We start from the raw sequence: 18,970 nt of genomic DNA on the forward strand, positions 1-18,970 counted from the left end.
TAGGAATTTCCTATATCCTAGGCAACATTGATTTTATAATTCTCTAAAATACTGAAAGTACAGTTTCATAGCTTATACATTTCACTTGCAGGTACCTACATTTTAGTTGTTCAATTACACTATTCTATCCTCCGTGAGACTTGGCAGGTAAATATGGTCAGTTAACTATGGGTTCACTGCTACTACTGGAACAACACAAAATAAAATCTGCATAGTATCACACAAGTAGTAACCTAGAAGTGAATACCAAGTTTACTTCCACATAAAATTTTTATAAAAATGAAATAAAGTAACTTTTCTAACTGTACAATAAAGCCAGGATTAGACATCTTTAATCACAAAGGGGATTAAAGATTAAGCTGATGACAAAAATCACCTTACAAATGTCTAAACATAGAAAAATGCTTCAAAGATGTTTACAATGTACTAAATCAAAATGCTTTCTCACACAACCAGGGTAAAAACCATTACCTCATTGCTGGGAGCCTCATGTTCAGGAATCACATCTCGATGCTGGTTTTGAGAAACTGATGCACTGACAGAAGATGATGTGCTTTTTGGAGAATGGAAGGCATTGATGAGATGACTCAAAGGAACTGTAACCTAGAAAATGATTTAAGTTGATATTTAGCATGTACCACCACAAAATGAAATATTTCAAAGCATATATCCACAATTTGATACTTCTCAACTTCTCCCCTACACCATCCTGTTCTAAGTCACCATCACGTATATGTAGGTTTTTATAATAACCTCCTAACTGCTCTCCCTGTGTGTGCTCTAGCAAAACTAAAGTCAGATCCATCACACCTGCTCAAAACCCTCCAATGGCTTCTCTTCTCACTAAGATAAAAGCCAAAGTCATAAATACTATGATGCACACAGCCCTCCTTGGGTCTTTACTACCTCTCTAAATTTATTCACTACTATGCTCCCCCCACCCCGCTTCATTCTCTCTGCTCCAGCCCCACTGGGCTCCTTGCTGTTCCCAAAACACACCTGGCAGGTTCTCACTTCAAGGTCTGCACATTATTTATTCCCTCTTGTCAGTTAGTAACATAGCTTGCCCTTATACACTCTTGAGTTCTTAACTCAAAAGTTCATCAACAGATCCTGAGTGTACCACTCTCCTGCACTGTGAATCTCTGCATTGAATTTCACTGTAAAGTTTTCAGAGCTCAAACTCCAGGCCAAACCAGAGGCTAGGAGGCTATGCTTGCGAGTTCCCACTTTCTAATCACTAGATCTTACTGATAACCAGCCCAGCCCTGATGCTATCTAGTATATAAGCTATTTATTGGTTAAAGAGGCTTCAGAAAATCTGAAGTCACTTTATTGACAGAAATCACCTTATTCACTTTATTAGCATATATCACTTTATTAGCATAAATCCAGGAGTGATCCAAAAGGACTTCTTATAAATAATTACACTCCCATAGCTCATAAAATTCCAAAGATTTTTTTGCCCTGGCTAGGTAGCTCAGTTGGATAACCATCATCCAGATACACCAAGATTGCGGATTCAATCCCAGGTCATACAGGGCACATAAAAGAATCAACAAGTGAATGCATAAATAAGTGGTATAACAAAATCAATGTTTCTCTCTCTCTCTAAAATCAATAAGTAAAAATTCAAGAAGAAAAAAAAGAAAGGAATTCCAAGGGATTTAGAAACTCTGCTAAAAGTGGGGAACACAAACGAAATCTTTATTCTTTATTATACCACACTAAAATATAAATTCCATGTGGCAAGGGATTTGTTTCCTTATATTACCTTATTTTTCTCTATTTTATTTATATAATTAATATAAAATGTTTCATAAATTACATTTTGTTTTTCTTTATTTTATTCATAACTTACATATTTTATTTTTATGTTATTCAATACCACAGCTCAGTGCAGCAACAATGCACAAAGTAGATGATAGATAAATATTTGTTGAATAAATGAATTAAATAGGTTCTTCCTATGCCAGGTTTTGTACTATGTGCTTTACTTACATTATCATTTAACAGCCATAAATTTGTTACTATTACACTTCCTATTTAATTAAAACAGCAAGAATTTAGATAGGTTCATTGGCATGTTCAAAGTCACACAGCTAGTAAGTACAGGAGCAAGAATTCTAACACAGACCATCTGAATCCAGGTTCCAAGTAAAGAATTTTCATTTCAGTTATTGATACAAAAATAAATTTATTATGTTAATTGAAACAGGCTGTAAAACTATCTATAAATCTGTTCTTAACTATGCAAACACATATTTGTGTAGAGATAAAAAAATATAGAAGAATTTATTTTAAAAAGTGATCTCTTTGAATAGATTACAGGGTCATCTTGATTTCATTATTTATATTTTTCTTTTCAGCATTTTTGGCAATGAGCTGTATTATTTTTAGAACCAGAGTGAAACAGTTAGTTCTTTTAAAACTAGGGAAATAGCCCTGGCTGATGTGACTCCCATGGTTAGAGTGCCAGCCCGAGCACCAAAGGGTTGTGGGTGGGCCTGAAAGTTGGATGGGGCTGGGTAAATAGTGTTATCCAGACTGATGGAGACTCAAATATGGTACCCATCTGCCAGCTGGGGGATGGGGGGGAGGGGCAGGTGAGGGCTCAGCCAAAGAACAATATGCCAGAGTGAACTACAAAAAATGTAAATCTGATCATGTTACTCCCTGCTTAAAAGCATTCAATGGTTTTCAACACAAATGAAATCTAAAGTCCCTTATTGTAACTCCCTATACGGTCTGTTTCAAGGCTTCTCCCCAACCTCATTTCTGTCATTGTGCCTCTAGCCCAGGAGTGGGCAAACTTTTTGACTCGAGGGCCACAATGGATTCTTAAACTGGACCGGAGGGCCGGAACAAAAGTATGGATGGAGTGTTTGTGTGAACTAATATAAATTCAAAGTAAACATCATTACATAAAAGGGGGGGGGGGTCTTTTTTTAATTTTTTTTTTAAGTTTTATTCATTTCAAACGGGCCAGATCCCCGTAGTTTGCCCACAGCTGCGAGTCTAGCCACACTGTTCTTATTTTTGTTTCTTCAGTCTGCTAAGCTCTTTCCCATATCAGGACCTCCAGATGTCCTTTCATCCTTTTGAGATACCATTCATTCTTTTTTTTAATATATATATATATATATATATATATTGATATATGTTTTTATTGATTTTAGAGTGAGAGGAAGGGAGAGGGCTAGAGAGAATGAAACACCTATCTGCTGCCTCCTGTACTCCCCCTACTGGAGACCAAGCGGGAAACCCAGGCATGTGTCCTGACCAGGAATCCAACCTGAGACCACCTCTGGGTGCATGCTCAACCAACTGAACGCACCAGCCAGGGCTCCATTCATTCTTCACTTGACTGACTTCTATTCATCTTCTATTTCATATCAGCATCAAGATTCCACATTTTCTTTCTTTACCTGGCACATTACTGACACCCAGTTAATAATCACTTCTATTTTCTATTATCCAGCAAAACAAACAACAAAAAACCCAAGGGTGTTTGAGTTACACAATTATGTTTTTCTGTCTTTTTAAATATTTTTTATTGATTTTTGAGAAGGGAGGAGGGAGGAAGGAGGAGGGAGGAGGGAGGAGGGAGGAGGGAGGAGGGAGAGAAAGATAGAGAAAGAGAAACATCATGTGAGATAGAAACGTGATTGTAGTGGTACACACTCCAAGCGGGATCGACCAGCAACTCGGGTATGTGCCCTGACCAGGAACCAAACCATAACCTTTCAGTTCACTGGATGACACAACACAGGGCATAATTACGTTTAAACCAAGAAACTAAAGAGCATTCAAAAAAACATTTTAACATCTGAATGTTTTCAAAACCCATTTGCAAAACTTTAAGAACTCTCAAGAAAAAATAAAAAACCTTCAATATGACACAGAGAAAAGACCATGTGAAAAACATGTGAAGATGCGTGGCCAACAAAAAGCCAAGGGGAAAATGTTATCATCAAAAGAGATTTTTAAATGAACCCAGAACAAAACTTTGTGACAAGTGTTTAGTGCTTACGAGGAGATAATTGAAAACTCTTGGAATCATTTTTCTCTGCCCCACCTTTTGCTTTAAGAAAAGATGGGGAAGAAGCTGAATCAAAACGTTAACTGCAGGCAGTCAATAACCTGAAAATATCTGACATTTCTGGTCCAATAAAAAAGAAAGAAAGAGCTTTCGTGGCAGATTATCCAATTACAGCACGTTTCGGGGCAATTCCATTTAAAGGGAAAGAGAATAGGGGATCGGAGGCAGGAAAACGGGAAGCAACTATTTACTTGCTTCCTTCACATCGATGGCAAGGAGGTCTCCTGTCCTCCCCCTATGGCGTCGATGGCAAGGAGGTCCCCCCCACCCAACCTCTACCCCCGAATGTCCGGCACTAAACAATGCCTGATGGATTCCCCAACAAAAATTCCACGCAGTCAACTCAACAAGCCAAGATCCCCATCACGCTTATGTCACGGCCCTGCTTCACCGTCAGCCCTTTACCCTGAGCGATGCCCCTCATCCATTCTCGCCCCCAGAACTCATGTTGGTCTAATCGCTTCCCTCCAACGATCCCTTAGGTAGGAGAAACTGCTTCTAAGAAAAGCAAATGGCAAACAGACGCGGGCGGAGGGGGGCTGGGGGATGGGCTGGATGCCGGGACTCACCTGGGGCTGCACCGTGCTCGACAGGGAAAACATCGCCTTCGGGCCCTCAGCGACCTCAGCAGCTGGCTGAAACTGCCCGTCCGTCCACGCAAGGAAGGGGCGCAGCCCTTTTTCACCCTCCCCTTACCCGCACTCTCCCAAAGAACGGAAAATGGCCTCCCCTCCCTACAGCTGCGGCACCGATCACCTGCCCCGGAAGCAAAGCTCTAACGCAACAGTACTTCCGGGGCAGGGGAGCACCGCCCCCGCCAGGCCTGTGGCAGCCCTCCGCCTCCCAGTGGCGTCTCTGCCGGTGCTGCTGGCCCCCGAAAGCAGTTGATGATCATATGGAATAGTACATTGGCTAACCCCGAAAGCTTCTTTGGCTGTATTTTCCTGTTTCTGAGGGACCGGCATGCACCCCGTTAAACCTTTCTGCAGCTTCCTTATGCAATGCATTGTGTCCCGACTGGAACAGAATGAGCTGTAAGGTCTTTTGTTACAAGTTTTTTGTTGTTGTTTTTTGTTTTTCTTTCCAAGAGGTAACAGATGCTGTGCAATCCATGATCAATGGGTGACCCCCTGTGCCAGGCCTCCTCGGGGCACAGGTAGGCTCTGAGGGCAGGTGGTGTGGTCAAGCTCCATGTGAGAAGCCCCGGCCCAGATGAGGGGACCACCTGACGCAGACCCCGCCCCCCTTTCTGACCACAGGGAAATCCAAGCCCAAGTGCAGGGATGCCAGTCGCCCCAGAACCTGCAGTCTGAAGACGCCCAGGTCCCCAAGGGCTCAGGGCCCGTTTCCTGGAACTGGCCACACCCACGGGTGAAGCCGTGGAGGGCGTCTCTGTTACAAGTTGTTTTTTTTTATGTCTTCACAATAAGTAGAAAATTCTGACTCTTGATCCTAATCTGTTTCAATCAGGCACGTTACATCCGGTTAAAATGTCAGATTACACCACCCGATTCCTGCTCTTCCAGTTTCTCGACGTCTACGATTTCACTAGCCACCATTTTCCAGAACAAACCCAACCGGTTTACATTTCAGGGGGGAGCAGGGGGAACCGGGGAAGGTCGCGAAGGAGTTTTTTTTTTAAATGCAGGAAGTCGGGATCCCAACAGCCTCCTCTGAAGGTCGAGAGTTAACTCTTCAAACCCCGCGATTCCGCTTCAGGGACCCGCTGTCCCTTTCCGTGTTTGCAGCACCGCCTCCCTACCCCCTCTGATTACAAATAAAGTGGGCCGTGGCCACTGCTCCGGAGTCGCGTGTGGTTGGTTGGAGAAATTCCCAGCGTCCCCGCCCTCACGCCCATTGGATCCTGCGGCGTCTACAAAGGGGAAATGACTGAGATGGGGCTGCGCGGGGCTGGACCAGGCGAGCGCGGCGGCGTGGTGACGTCACGGCTGCGGGCGGCGTGGGCGGGGCCTTGCTTTGAACCCAGTTGGCGGGAGCGGCGGCTGGGACCGGGGCTCTGGCGGCTTCTGCAGGCTTCAGTCTGGGGTGGCCCGCAATGGAGTCCACCGCGGGGAGCGAGAAGGAGAGCGGAGGAGGTGCAGCCACAGGGAAATGCGTGAATAGTATCTCGGTGCCAAGACCTCCCTCCATCGAGGAGTTCACCATAGTGAAGCCCATTAGCCGGGGCGCCTTTGGGAAGGTGTATCTGGGACAGAAAGGCGGCAAGTTGTATGCAGTCAAGGTAAGAAGCCCTTATTTCTGCCCCCTGGATGAGGCAGGCCCCGGGGGCGCTGCAGCGACTAGATTGGGTGGCCCGGTTTGCTGGCGCCTGCACGCACCGCGGCGGCTGACTTCTCACCAGGGTGACATCAGCCCAGGGCAAGTTGGTTGTCTCAACTCTGCCCCACCCTTCCCTTCTCGCCGCGATTGCTTAGGAGACACCAGAACTTCTGAATCCTTTATACCAGCGGTTCTCAACCTGTGGGTCGTGACCCCTTTGGGGGTCGCCTAAGACCATCGGAAAACACATATATAATTACATATTGTTTTTGTGATTAATCACTATGCTTTAATTATGTTCAACTTGTAACAATGAAAATACATTCTGCATATCAGATATTTACATTACGATTCATAACAGTAGCAAAATTACAGTTATGAAGTAGCAACGAAAATAATTTTATGGTTGGGGGTCACCACGACATGAGGAACTGTATTAAAGGGTCGCGGCATTAAGAAGGTTGAGAACCACTGCTTTATACTGATTTGGCCTTTACAAGGATTAAGTTTGAAACTTTAAATGTGAAAGTTATTTTCCAAATTATGTTTTGATTCTATCCGTTCGATATAGATTAATGTCTGACCTGCTATATAGCGAGAAGATCTCATTAAACAACCTCATTTTTTACCATCAAACCTTCCATTTTAAGTCTAGAATGTATTTTTATTTAAAGACTAAACAGAAATATGTCCTAAATCAGCCTTTTATCCTTGCAGCGGTATATAGCCTTCCAAAAGCATTCAAGAGCTTTCAATGTGTTTGAAGTTGTTCCGGTCATTCTTGCTTGTCCAGTATCATAGTTTCAGATGACTCACATTTCAGCAGTCAGTGTCCATGATAAAGGGAAGGGGAGAGCCGTCTGACCAGCAGGAGAAAGTTTCGACTTTCTGTTGGACATTGCTATATAAATGTCTAGCAGGCATCTCCCTGTTGTACTTGCCTAACCTTGACCACTCCTCTCCACTAACTGCCTGAACTCTGAACCTCCTGTATTCCCTCTCCATTTAATACCAACCACCACCATTATCCCTGTCATAACCTTGTGTCATTTAACTTTCCTCTATTTCAACTGTGTATCCTGTCTTCTCAAGAAGTCTTGTCAATTTTGTCTAACATTCTTATTACCCCTTCCATTCCAATTCCCAAGTCTGCCCTTCATTCTGTCTTCCTCCTTTAATTCATTCTCTTTCTTTATTCCTTCCTTCTTAAAGTAGAATTTGGCTTTTAAGTAAATTAAAGATTGGGTAACTATCACCACAATGCAATTTTAGAACATTTCTATCACCCCAAAAAGCTCTCTCCAGCCCATCTGCAGTGCCTCCACCTTTTACCCTCCTCCCAGGTAACCAACAATCTACTTTCTATCTTATAGGTTTGTCTTTTCTAGACATTGCATATAAGTAGAATCATACAATATACGGTCTTTGGTTTCTGTTCACTTGACATGATATTTTTTGAGTTTCAACAGTCCTTCATTTCCATACCTAGTCTACTAGAATAGCCCGCTAACTGGAATAACTTTTTTTTTCATCTGTTCCGTAGGCCGTGGCATACAAGCTAAAGTCCGCACCCCTTAGAAAAGCATTCATTTTAAAAAAGAAAGAAAGAAAAGAAAAAACATTTCTGCTTCATTCTGGCTCTAAACTTCCACCTGTATCTTCCTCATATCCTGTGTTCTAGCCACTGCAGACAGTTGACTAGTCCCTGAATTTTGCATTTTGTCTTCCTTCTGAGCTTATCTTTATTCTGGTCCCTCCGTAAGTGCTCTTCTACCCTTTTCTGCTCTTCGCCACCTACGTTATTTATGTATTAAGGTTCATCTTAGCCTCCCCTTCAAACCTTCCCTGACCTTTCAGATCCATCCCATTAAAATGAACTCTTCCTTGCTTCCTATGTTCCCAAGATGCTTTGCTTTTCCTTCTACTGTACTTTCTAAACAATCATTATCCATTGTTAAAATGAAAACCAATGAAGCCAATTCATTTTTCAGTATTTATTGAGCATCTCTTCATTTGTAAGATCTGGGCTACAGTGGTGATCCAAACAAACCTGCATTCATGGAATTTCCAATCTCATGGAATGATAGGTTACAAACTGGCTTTGTCAGTTTCCCATAGTTTTCTTATGGTAAGGATCTAAGGTTGGAATTGACAGTGTACTCATGATTTTATTAAATACCTCATCTTCTTTTCCTTGAGATTGTCCTGAAACTTGATCTCAATGTTACTATTTAGTTAGCGCTCTGCATTTAACGTAGATTATAGTTTTGTCTCTCTACTAGTTACCTTGATACTTGAAAAAAGTAGTGTTTGTTGTTGTTTTTTGGTAAGGCAGCATTTGAGACTAAGTTTCAGTAGTTGTAACCATTATTAAGATTTTATTTTCTAGGCAAACTTCCTACATTCTTTCTCTTTCTGATTCTATTTCCATCCATCAAAGAATCAGAAAGTAAAAAATATATACACATACTTTTGAATAAGCAGTGTTTATTAAGATACATTTTATTTTCAAAATTGAGCTCTTAGCTGTTAAAGTGTGTATACATTTTTTGGGGGGGTGGGGAGACACCCTGTAATAAGGTAAGTTACTATTTCTCTGTGCCTAAGTTCCTGGTTATCTGGGAGCTATTAGGAACATTACTACCTTTTGATTTTGTTATAAGAAGAGCAGACCTACCTTGAGCTAGTGCACAGACCCTGTTGGAGCCCAGTGCAGAGGGTCAGGGTGATTACTTCTTCGCCAACATGCTGGGCATGTCCCTCTTCCTGCTTGTGGTTCTCTATCACTACGTGGCCGTGGCCGTCAACAATTCCAAGAAGCAGAATGAAAGTGGCGCCTTCTCCGCCCCAGGGTTCCAGGACATGGTCTGAGGCAAGATGGACGGTGTGAGGGGCCTTCACATTTTACTTCATCCCTTCTACCCATCACAGCATATAAAGCAATTACACCTGGATTTTTCCAAACAACTTTTATTTCCTCAAAGTCTTCCTTAACCCTATGGAACAAGAAGCTGCCACTGAGTAGAGGCTGCTTTCTTTTCTCCTCCCTTCCTCTGATATAAAAATATAGATATTTTTTTTAGATTAAAAAAAAAAAAAAAAAAAGAGCAGAACATGCCCTCGCCAGTGTGACTCCGTGGTTAGAGCGTCAGCCACACACCAAAGGTTCAATTCCTGGTCAAGGGCACATACCTGGGTTGCAAGTTCTGTCTTTGGTCCAGTTGGGCACGTGCAATGATGCAGGAGGCAACCAATGGATGTAAGACACATTGATGTTTCTCTCTTTCTCTTTCCCCTCTCTCCCTCCCTTTTACTGTCTCTAATAATTTATGGGGGAAAAAAATATCCTCCAGTTAGGATTAAAAGAAAAAAGAAGAGCTGAACAGAAACTCTTTTCCCTCCTAAAATGCAGGGCAGTCAAAGACCATTTGTTTACTCTTTTTCCTTCTTAAAAGGGATGTGATACTTTTGACACTAGATATCAAGATAAGCAATTCTCTGTTGGAAAAGTTCTGCTTTTGTTTTTTTCCCCCATATTAGCTGTTTTTCTGGCATTTTCCTGGTGGCAATCCAAGGTCCAAATGACATCTATGCATTTTCTCTCTCTGGTTGTTTCATGGTGGTAATTTCAACCCTGAGAACAATTTGTAATTAAAAATGAATGTCTATTGTCATGTTATCTACTATAGGTTGTCAAAAAAGCAGACATGATCAACAAAAATATGACTGATCAGGTACAAGCTGAGAGGGATGCACTGGCCCTAAGCAAAAGTCCTTTCATTGTCCACTTGTACTATTCACTGCAGTCAGCAAACAATGTCTACTTGGTGAGTAAACAGTTTTACTTTTTTGTCTTCAATCAGCAATCACAGTGACTTAAGGCTAAGGTCTCTGGACTCAGAGTACCTCGGTTTAAAATCCAGCTCTTGCACTTACAGTGAAACATCAGTTCTCTAACTTCTCCCATCTCCAACAATTGGGTTCTCTACCAAGTTATTTACTGAAAAAAATGTCTCTCATTGTGGAACAACCCTTTCATGCTGACCTGAAATAATAATACTCTGTGAGGGTATGATGTAGAGCTAGGTGCCTATGTTCCCCTTTTATATCAGAGATATCTACTGAAAAGCGGGAATCCATAAAAGTACTAGAAGAAAATTGATATCAGTATTTTTATAATCATAGAATGGCACAAGATTTACTATGTACAACATAAAACTTGCTTAAATTTTAAAAACATGTGACACAAAATACCATATACATGGTCAAATGACATGTTTGGATAAAATAGTTATTGTCCAGAAGAAAAAAGGGCTAATTTTACTACTATGTAAAGAGATTTGCCAAGCTGGTATAGCTCAGTGGTTGAGCATCAACCTATGAACTAGGAGGTCATGGTTCAAGTCCCAGTCAGAGCATATGCCCAGGTTGCAGGCTTTATCCCCAGTGGGGGGCATGCAGGAGTCAGCCGATCAATGATTCTCTCTCATCATTGATGTTTCTCTCTCTCTCTCCCTCTCCCTTCCACTCTGAAATCAATAAAAAATATTTTTTTAATAAAGAGATTTTACAAAGCAATAAAAAAAGGATAAGTACCCCAATAGAAAGTGGGCAAAGAATAGAAGTGGTTCAAAGAAGAAATATAAAATGCCAAAAATAATATGTAAAGATACTATATCTCCCTGAAAATAAATAAACATTTAAACTGGTCTGTCTTTTCTTTCTTAGATTAACAAAGATGAAAAGGATTGGTAATCACTGTTGATGAGAATATATTTCCAGTACTAGTAGGGCATATAGCACAGATTCTGTGCTTAACAAATGTTTTTAATTATTAATTTCATCAATAAATATTGACTAACTTCTATGTACCAGGGAAACTACTAACCTAAGGAGGAAAGAAATGACCTTGTTTTATTAAGTTCTTAGTAGGCAGTATTTTATAGCTTAATATTATAGAAAATTTTGAAATAATAACCAGTATGTATACAAGAAATAATAGAACTTTGCAACCACACACAGCAATAATGAAATCATCTGTAGTTGCATAATGCTAAAATCACTGAATGAAAGTTTGTTGAGAAACAGGTTATTTAAGTAGTTTCAAAGTATCTCCCCCAGATTAATTATTAATTGCAAAGGGGGGGGAAAAGTACTTCTTCAGTGAAGAAATCTGGAAGTCACAATTTTAAGTGATCAAAGTTAACATCACCAGTAAAAGAACACACTGATGTTAGTTGAGTGTCTCACCTGGTTGGAGTCACGGAGAAGGACTCAATATTGCTAATGTAGTATTCCTGCCCAAAATGCATAACTTGAATTGAATAGTGAAAAAATAATAAGATGTCATAAAAGACTGCTTCCCACTATCCCCTTTAAAAAGCTAATAACTGTTTCAGATTAAAGAATACTAAAAAAGACATGACAACTAAATCCCATTCATGATTCTGGCTTAGGCATGAGGTATGGGGAGAAATGCTCTCAAGGACAATATTGAAATCAGAGAAATGTGAATATAGACAATATGTTAGATAATAGCATTATATTAGTGTGTTAAGTTCTCAGAATTATATTATGCCATAGTTATGTGAGAACATCCTTTTTTAAAAATATATATTTTTATTGATTTCAGAGAGGAAAAGAGAGGGAGAAAGATAGAAACATCAATGATGAGAGACTCATTGATAGGCTGCCTCCTGCACGTCCCACACTGGGGTTGTAGCCTGCAACCCAGGCATGTGCCCTGACCAGGAATCAAACTGTGACCTGGTTCATAGGTCGATGCTCAACCACTGAGCCAGGCCAGCTCGGCTGAGAACATGCTTGTTAGCAGATACATGATGAATTTAGTAGTGATGGGTCATCATATCTTCAACTTATTCTTGATTATTTAGCAAAGATTTAAAATTATACATTAATATTTGCTAATGCTGCCATATAGTTTTTTCAATTAAACTCTTTTATCTGAAAAAAAACCTGCTTTTATGTGTGTTAATGTTAATAATTGTTATTTTGAAACGTAATTATCTTAAAGGTTCACATAAATATTTGTTTTATAGTCATATATGTGGAGAGGAAAAAAGTGACTTTGGCAAACTTTTTAAAAAACTATATGGTTACCTTGCTCACCAGAATATTGACTGAATCAACCAAACTTTTTGTACAAAAGTTGCAAATAAGATTCCTAAGGAATTTACAATGAAGAAGGAAGACAAGTGTAACACACAGGAAATAATTAAGGAGTAATATAAATGTATATAATTAAGAGTAGTCAGAAGGCAACTTTATGAGGGATGAGGAGAGTGGAAGGCCAAGGATCAATGTCATGGAGGTGGGATATATACGACACATGGAAGGCTTATTAAGGTTGGAATAAGTACAAGGGCAAGGAAAAAGGGAGAAGAGAGACCATTTGCTAACCAGTTATGATCCTTTGTTATTGTACTTTGTTAATTCTAAGACAATAAAGACTCAAAAATTCAAAAAACAACAACTATATGGTAGCCCTAGCCAGTGTGGCTCAATGGGTAGAGTGTCGGCCTGTGGACTGAAGGGTCCCAGGTTCGATTTCCGTCAAGGACACATGCCCAGGTTGCAGGGCTTAATCCCCAGTTGGGGGGCATGCAGGAGGCAGCCAATCAATGATTGTCTCTCATCATTGATGTTTCTATCTCTCCCTCTTCCTTCCTCTCTGAAATCAATAAAAAAAATATTGAAAAAAACAACAACTATATGGTAACATGGCCAAACCTGGTATTAATGCAGACTGAGTGGTACCGAGAAAATGTGCTTCATAGAGAACCATGCTAAAAATATGTAACTGTGATGCTCAGATAATATAAATTTTAATGTAATCATATTGATTTTATTTTCCAACATTTATGTTCCTTTCTGATAGCTAATGGAATATCTTATTGGTGGAGATGTCAAATCTCTCCTACATATATATGGTTATTTTGATGAAAAGATGGCTGTGAAATATATTTCTGAAGTGGCACTGGCTCTAGATTACCTTCATAGACATGGAATCATTCACAGGTAAAAACTGACTTTTCTCTGGACTATTACTTAAAAACACAAATAATCAAATTATGTTTTAAATATTTGCATAATCATTTGCCCATATATCCAGGTTATCTGAAGTCTATGACTGACGTGTGTAAATTAACGGGTTCCATCAGTTCTTCCTTCGACTCCTTGTATTTTTAATATGTTGCTTTGACCATGAGTGTACCACTTTATTTTAATAAATATTGAAGCATTTTTTTTCAATCCTTTACCACCATACAAAATTACCATATTTTATAATTCCAGCTGATTTATGGTGTGCAAAGAAATTCGAGTTTAGTGGCTCTGCTCTATGAAAGCTTGATCTTAACCTCCTTGAAAGAAGTAAACAGGATTTTGACCTAGCTTGAGATTTATTTTATCCAATGACATTGATTTCATTTAATGAGCTATCTAATGAATGATGCAGAAGATAACCATTAAATTAGTTTTCTTTGTTTTAGATTCATATATACAAAAGGTTGTTTGCTTTTAGACTTTTCTGTAGTTTCAAAGCCACCAATGAGTGCCTTATTTTAAAGAAAATAAATAGGGTTTGAGACTTCTGTAACTTTTTTCCCCTCAAGAAAACTCTAACATCAATACTAGCTCTCTTTTAATCATAGCCTATTTATTTTCTGTATGTGCAGGGATTTGAAACCAGACAATATGCTTATTTCTAATGAAGGTCATATTAAATTAACTGATTTTGGCCTTTCCAAAGTTACTTTGAATAGAGGTAAGAAAAATGGGAGGTAAGTACCTGTTTTAAAATCTGGCCAGGTAGCTCAGTTGGTTGAAGCATCGTCCCATATACCAAAATGTTGCGGGTTCAATTCCCAGTCAGGACATATACCTAGGTTCGGGATTGATCCCCGGTTAGGACCCCTACAGGAGGCCACCTATTGATACTCCTTTCTCTCTTCCTCTTTCTCTTTCTCTCCTTCCCTCCTTCCCTCTCCTTCCCTCTCTCTAAAATGAATAAAAAACATATCCTTGCCCTAGCTAGTTTGGCTCAGTGGATAGAGCATCGGCCTGCAAACTGAAGGGTCCCGGGTTTGATTCCAGTCAAGGGCACATGCTCGGGTTGCAGGCTCAATCCCCAGTTGGGGGTGTACAGGAGGCAGCATATCAATGATTCTCTCTCATCATTGATTTTTCTATCTCTCCTTCTCTCTTCCTCTCTGAAATAAATACAAATATATTTTTTTAAAAAACACATATCCTCAGGTGAGGATTAAAAAGAAAATCCAACAAATTTTAGACACCACATTTCATTAACTTATGCTGTCTTTTGATAATTATTTGTTCTGAAATAGACTGGAAAGGTGTAATGGTTCCTTTCTTTCAATTAAAGATGAAAAATAGAAATAATTATTTTTTTATATAAAATATATTTTATTGATCCTTCACAGAGAGGAAGGGAGAGGGACAGAGAGTCAGAAACATCGATGAGAGAGAAACGTCGATCAACTGCCTCCTGCACGCCCCCCACTGGGGATGCGCCTGCAGCCAAGGCACATGCCCTCGACCAGAATCGAACCTGGGACCCTTGAGTCCGCAGGCCGACGCTCTAGCCACTGAGCCAAACCGGTCAGGGCGAAATAATTATTTTTAAATCCTCAAAGGTCCTTGAAGATCTTTTTTTTTTTTTTAATATATTTTATTGATTTTTTTTTACAGAGAAGAAGGGAGAGGGATAGAGAGTTAGAAACATCGATGAGAGAGAAGCATCAATCAGTTGCCTCCTGCACGCCCCCCACTGGGGATGTGCCTGCAACCAGGGTACATGCCCTTGACCGGAATCGAACCCGGGACCCTTGGGTCCGCAGGCTGACGCTCTATCCACTGAGCCAAACCGGTTCGGCCTTGAAGATCTTTAGATCTTCAAAGAGGAACTCACAATTTCTGGGAGTTTTTTTTACTTTTTACCCCTACTGAAACTGGTTGTGACCAATTAAACATTAGTAAATTCCTAAAATAACTATAACACGGTGAACAGTTAATAGCTAAAAAACTTATTCAAATATATTTGACCAACAATAAGATCTTATTAAACAAAGGGTAAAGAAAATGAAAATGCAATTCACACACACATATTAAAAATAATAAATGAATCATTTTACACTACTAAACTAGCAAAAAAAAGAACTTATTGCTTTATCAATATGAGGTGTAAATGGCCCTAGCCAGTTTTGCTCAGTGGCTAGAGCATCAGATCCTGGAGTGAAGGGTCCCGGGTTCAATTCCAGTTAAGGTCATGTACCTCAGTTGCAGAGAGCATGCAATGTTTCTTTCTCCTCTCTTTCACTCTCTCTAAAAATCAATAGAAAAATATCCTTGGGTGAGGATTAACAAATATACATATACTAAGGAAATTAATTAGAAGAAATATTTTAATATCGCTATTCGCCCTTTCTCTATAATAGGAGTATCAACCAAATTCACAATCGATAATGACAGATTGAAACACATGCATGTGATTGGTACCAGTGAGAGGTTTATATGTATCATGCATGCACGAGTCAACAGCCTTTTATGTATATAGATAAACTTGCTTAATAGACCTGCTTTCTTATTTAGCTAAACTTTAGCACCCCAACTTCACTTTCAGGTAATTGTCAGCAACACAGCAGTAAATATCAACACAAAGCATATTGTTATTGTAGATCATGCAGGGAGAACAAAGGGTAAAATATTTAGCTGCAGCAGTGTTTGACTGTATTCTGCGCAGTGAGAAAACCTGAAGTCATTTTCAAGTTCCACCATTTCTTACTTCTTTTCAGTCAGGTCAACTTTCTAAACTTTCTAAATTGCCATTGTCTTGCTAATGAAAAGAAAATAGGATTCCACCAAGTCTCCTATCTATCTTCCCCAGTACTTCTGTGAGGATCAAATAAGATGAGGCATAGGAAAATGCTTCACAAACATTTGGTTGAACTGTGAAATGTTTGCACCCAGCTGTAAAGCAAGTCGGCTTCCTGGGCTGAAGACACTTCAAGGAGGCTAATCGCTAGGGAGAGGAAGCCGGGCGTTGCTATGTGATGTCATTACCTGGCACCCACAGCTACTGTTTCTGGGCTGGGCTGGGCTGTGGGCCGCATTTCGTGCTATGGGGTCTTGGCAGTGTTGGCTGCAATTTGGTGGGGTGTCGCTCTGGGGTGGTGGTGGGCCTGTGTCCCACTTAGGGGAAGCCAAATGTTGTTTTGTCAGCGCCAGATCTGTGGTGCCGTTTATTTTTAAATGGCCAATGCGCATCATGGCAGGTCCTGCATTGAGCGTCTGCCCCCTGGTGGTCATTTCGCGTCATAGCTACTGGTCAGAGGGAAGGACCGACACTTAACCTTTTATATACTGGTGTACAGATGACATATAAATGGAATTTGTTACATTCAAATTTTCAGTCTATTTTTAAAAGTCTTATATCCTCTGCAAAGTTACATCCTTTACTTCTCTTACCATTTTTGACATATCCTATATAATAAAAGCCTACTATGCAAATCGACCAAATGGTGGAACGACCAGTCACTATGATGCGCACTGACCACCAGGGGGCAGACGCTCAACACAGGATCTGCCCTGAGCCCACAGGCCCCAGGCTAGTCAAGATGGGTGCCAGTGGGGGCCCCTGATCGCCCTGCTGGTCACTCCACAGATTGGCCCTGGTCGCCGGCCAGGCCTAGGGACCCTACCCATGCACGAATTTCATGCACTGGTCCTTAGTCAAGAAATATATTATGTGTGGATGTTGAATTATTTTATTTTACAATGTTATGCACTGAAATCTATAAAGATCTGTGTTAATTTTATCTTGACCTATATTTGCATATTTTAATTAACATGAAAGGCCCATAATTTGTATTAATTCCTTAAATAGATTCTGATATTAAAATTTAATTTATATTCCTACTATCTTTTGATATCTTTCTTAGTTTTGCTTACCACCACCTTTTCTAACATTTTATTTACCAAGAATTATTTTGTTTCCAGTTAGATAACACTCTTGTTTAGTGACTGAGAACTCCCTGAAAAGCTAAGAATTTTTGTCATTACACTGAATTTTAGTCATTCCAGAGCAAGACTGTTTTATCAGACTAATGATTGCAATCAGTTGCTTAGTTTTTATGTTTGCTCTATGGCATCTGGCTTTCCTATGTATATTTGTTTGGCACAAGCCAATTGGTAGATAATTTAATGTGGAAAGAGGGGCAAAGTTCAGGACAGATGATTATAGACTTAGTCAATGACAATTAAAGTTTTTAAAGATTTCATATACTTTTCTTTCCATAGATATCAATATGATGGATATCCTTATAACACCATCAATGGCTAAACCTAAGCAAGATTATTCAAGAACCCCAGGACAAATACTATCTCTCATCAGTTCTTTGGGATTTGTAAGTACTTGATAAGGAAAAATTCACATAACATGGTCTTTCATGATTACCATTTAAAATGTAAATATTTGCCCTGATCGGTTTGGCTCAGTGGATAGAGCGTCAGCCTGCGGACTGGAGGGTCCCAGGTTCGATTCCTATCAAGGGCATGTACCTTGGTTGCGGGCGCATCCCCAGTGGGGAGTGTGCAGGAGGCAGCTGAATCGATGTTTCTCTCATCGATGTTTCTACCTCTCTATTCCTCTCTTTCTCCCTTCCTCTCTGTAAAAAATCAATAAAATATATTTTTTAAAAATAAATAAATAATAAAATGTAAATATTTTTCTTTTTAAATAAATTATGAAAATTAATGTAAGTAACCCTAGCAGGTTTGGCTCAATGGATAGAGCATCAGCCTGTGGACTGAAGGGTCCTGGGTTCAATTCCGGTCAGGGGCACATGCCCAGGTGGCAGTAGGGGGCATGCAGGAGGCAGCCAATCAGTGATTTTCTCTTATCATTGATGTTTCTCTCTTCCTCTCCCTTCCTTTCTAAAATCAATAAAAATATGGCTTTTTAGAAATTAATGTAAGTATCAAGCATGTGAGATTACTCTGAGAATTAATCTACTTAGGTATATGCACTTACCAGTAGGTGGTGTTTTTGTGAAGATAAATATTAACATTTATATTTGTCTTTCTCTTTTTAATAGCACCCACCAGTTGAAGAAGAAAGTCAAGACTCTGCAAATATTCTTTCAGCCCATGTATCTGAAACCTCACAGCTTTCTCAAGGACAAATTTGTCCTATGTCTGTGGAACAAATGGACAGTACTCCTTATTCTAGCAAACTACTAAAATCATGTGAGTATAAAAAAAAAAAACAGTTTACTTCTAATATCAGTTTAGCAATAAAAAAATACAAATATTTGAATACTCTGTGGCATGCCTATATTTCATTATGTAGACACTACTTCTGACAGGGATTGTTCCAGATGTTTAAGTCAATAGAACAAAAATTCTAGCTAATGAGATAATCTTCAATTATTTCTAGCATTAGAATGACCATTGGGTAGATATCACTATATTGGGTCTATGGAAATCTTATATAGAGAAGATATAGTACCTGTAATATTGTTATGTGTTTGTAAAATTTCTGAAAGATTT

The 18,970-nt window shown here is 39.7% G+C and overlaps 2 protein-coding genes and 1 long non-coding RNA gene across 4 annotated transcripts in view; 2 read left to right on the forward strand and 1 right to left on the reverse strand.

The window, feature by feature from the left end:
* YME1L1 (YME1 like 1 ATPase) overlaps positions 1–4,839 on the reverse strand; it is a 59,806-nt gene extending 54,967 nt beyond the window's left edge. Inside the window, exons 1-2 of the mRNA XM_070432972.1 lie at positions 4,672–4,839; positions 472–603 (exon numbers count right to left, since the gene is read on the reverse strand). Coding sequence (XP_070289073.1) covers positions 472–603; positions 4,672–4,704 — 165 coding nt within the window. The 5' untranslated portion in view covers positions 4,705–4,839. The remainder of the gene's footprint in view (positions 1–471; positions 604–4,671) is intronic.
* A 112-nt stretch (positions 4,840–4,951) lies between these two features.
* LOC139006003 (uncharacterized) lies at positions 4,952–5,901 on the forward strand. The gene is made up of 2 exons (XR_011470732.1): positions 4,952–5,136; positions 5,751–5,901. It is a non-coding gene; the product is annotated as an uncharacterized lncRNA (long non-coding RNA).
* Positions 5,902–6,137: 236 nt separating this feature from the next.
* Positions 6,138–18,970, forward strand: part of MASTL (microtubule associated serine/threonine kinase like) — a 32,463-nt gene continuing 19,630 nt past the window's right edge. For both annotated transcript variants that reach the window (XM_070408434.1, XM_070408443.1), the window contains exons 1-6: positions 6,138–6,344; positions 10,072–10,209; positions 13,281–13,420; positions 14,080–14,168; positions 17,720–17,826; positions 18,517–18,667. In XM_070408434.1, the coding sequence (XP_070264535.1) occupies positions 6,159–6,344; positions 10,072–10,209; positions 13,281–13,420; positions 14,080–14,168; positions 17,720–17,826; positions 18,517–18,667 (811 nt within the window). In that variant the 5' untranslated portion in view covers positions 6,138–6,158. The remainder of the gene's footprint in view (positions 6,345–10,071; positions 10,210–13,280; positions 13,421–14,079; positions 14,169–17,719; positions 17,827–18,516; positions 18,668–18,970) is intronic.

The sequence above is a fragment of the Myotis yumanensis genome, unplaced genomic scaffold (assembly GCF_028538775.1).
Source record: "Myotis yumanensis isolate MYYU_CA2020_CCGP unplaced genomic scaffold, mMyoYum1.0.hap1 SCAF_1, whole genome shotgun sequence".
In the NCBI taxonomy this organism is placed as follows: Eukaryota; Metazoa; Chordata; class Mammalia; order Chiroptera; family Vespertilionidae; genus Myotis; species Myotis yumanensis.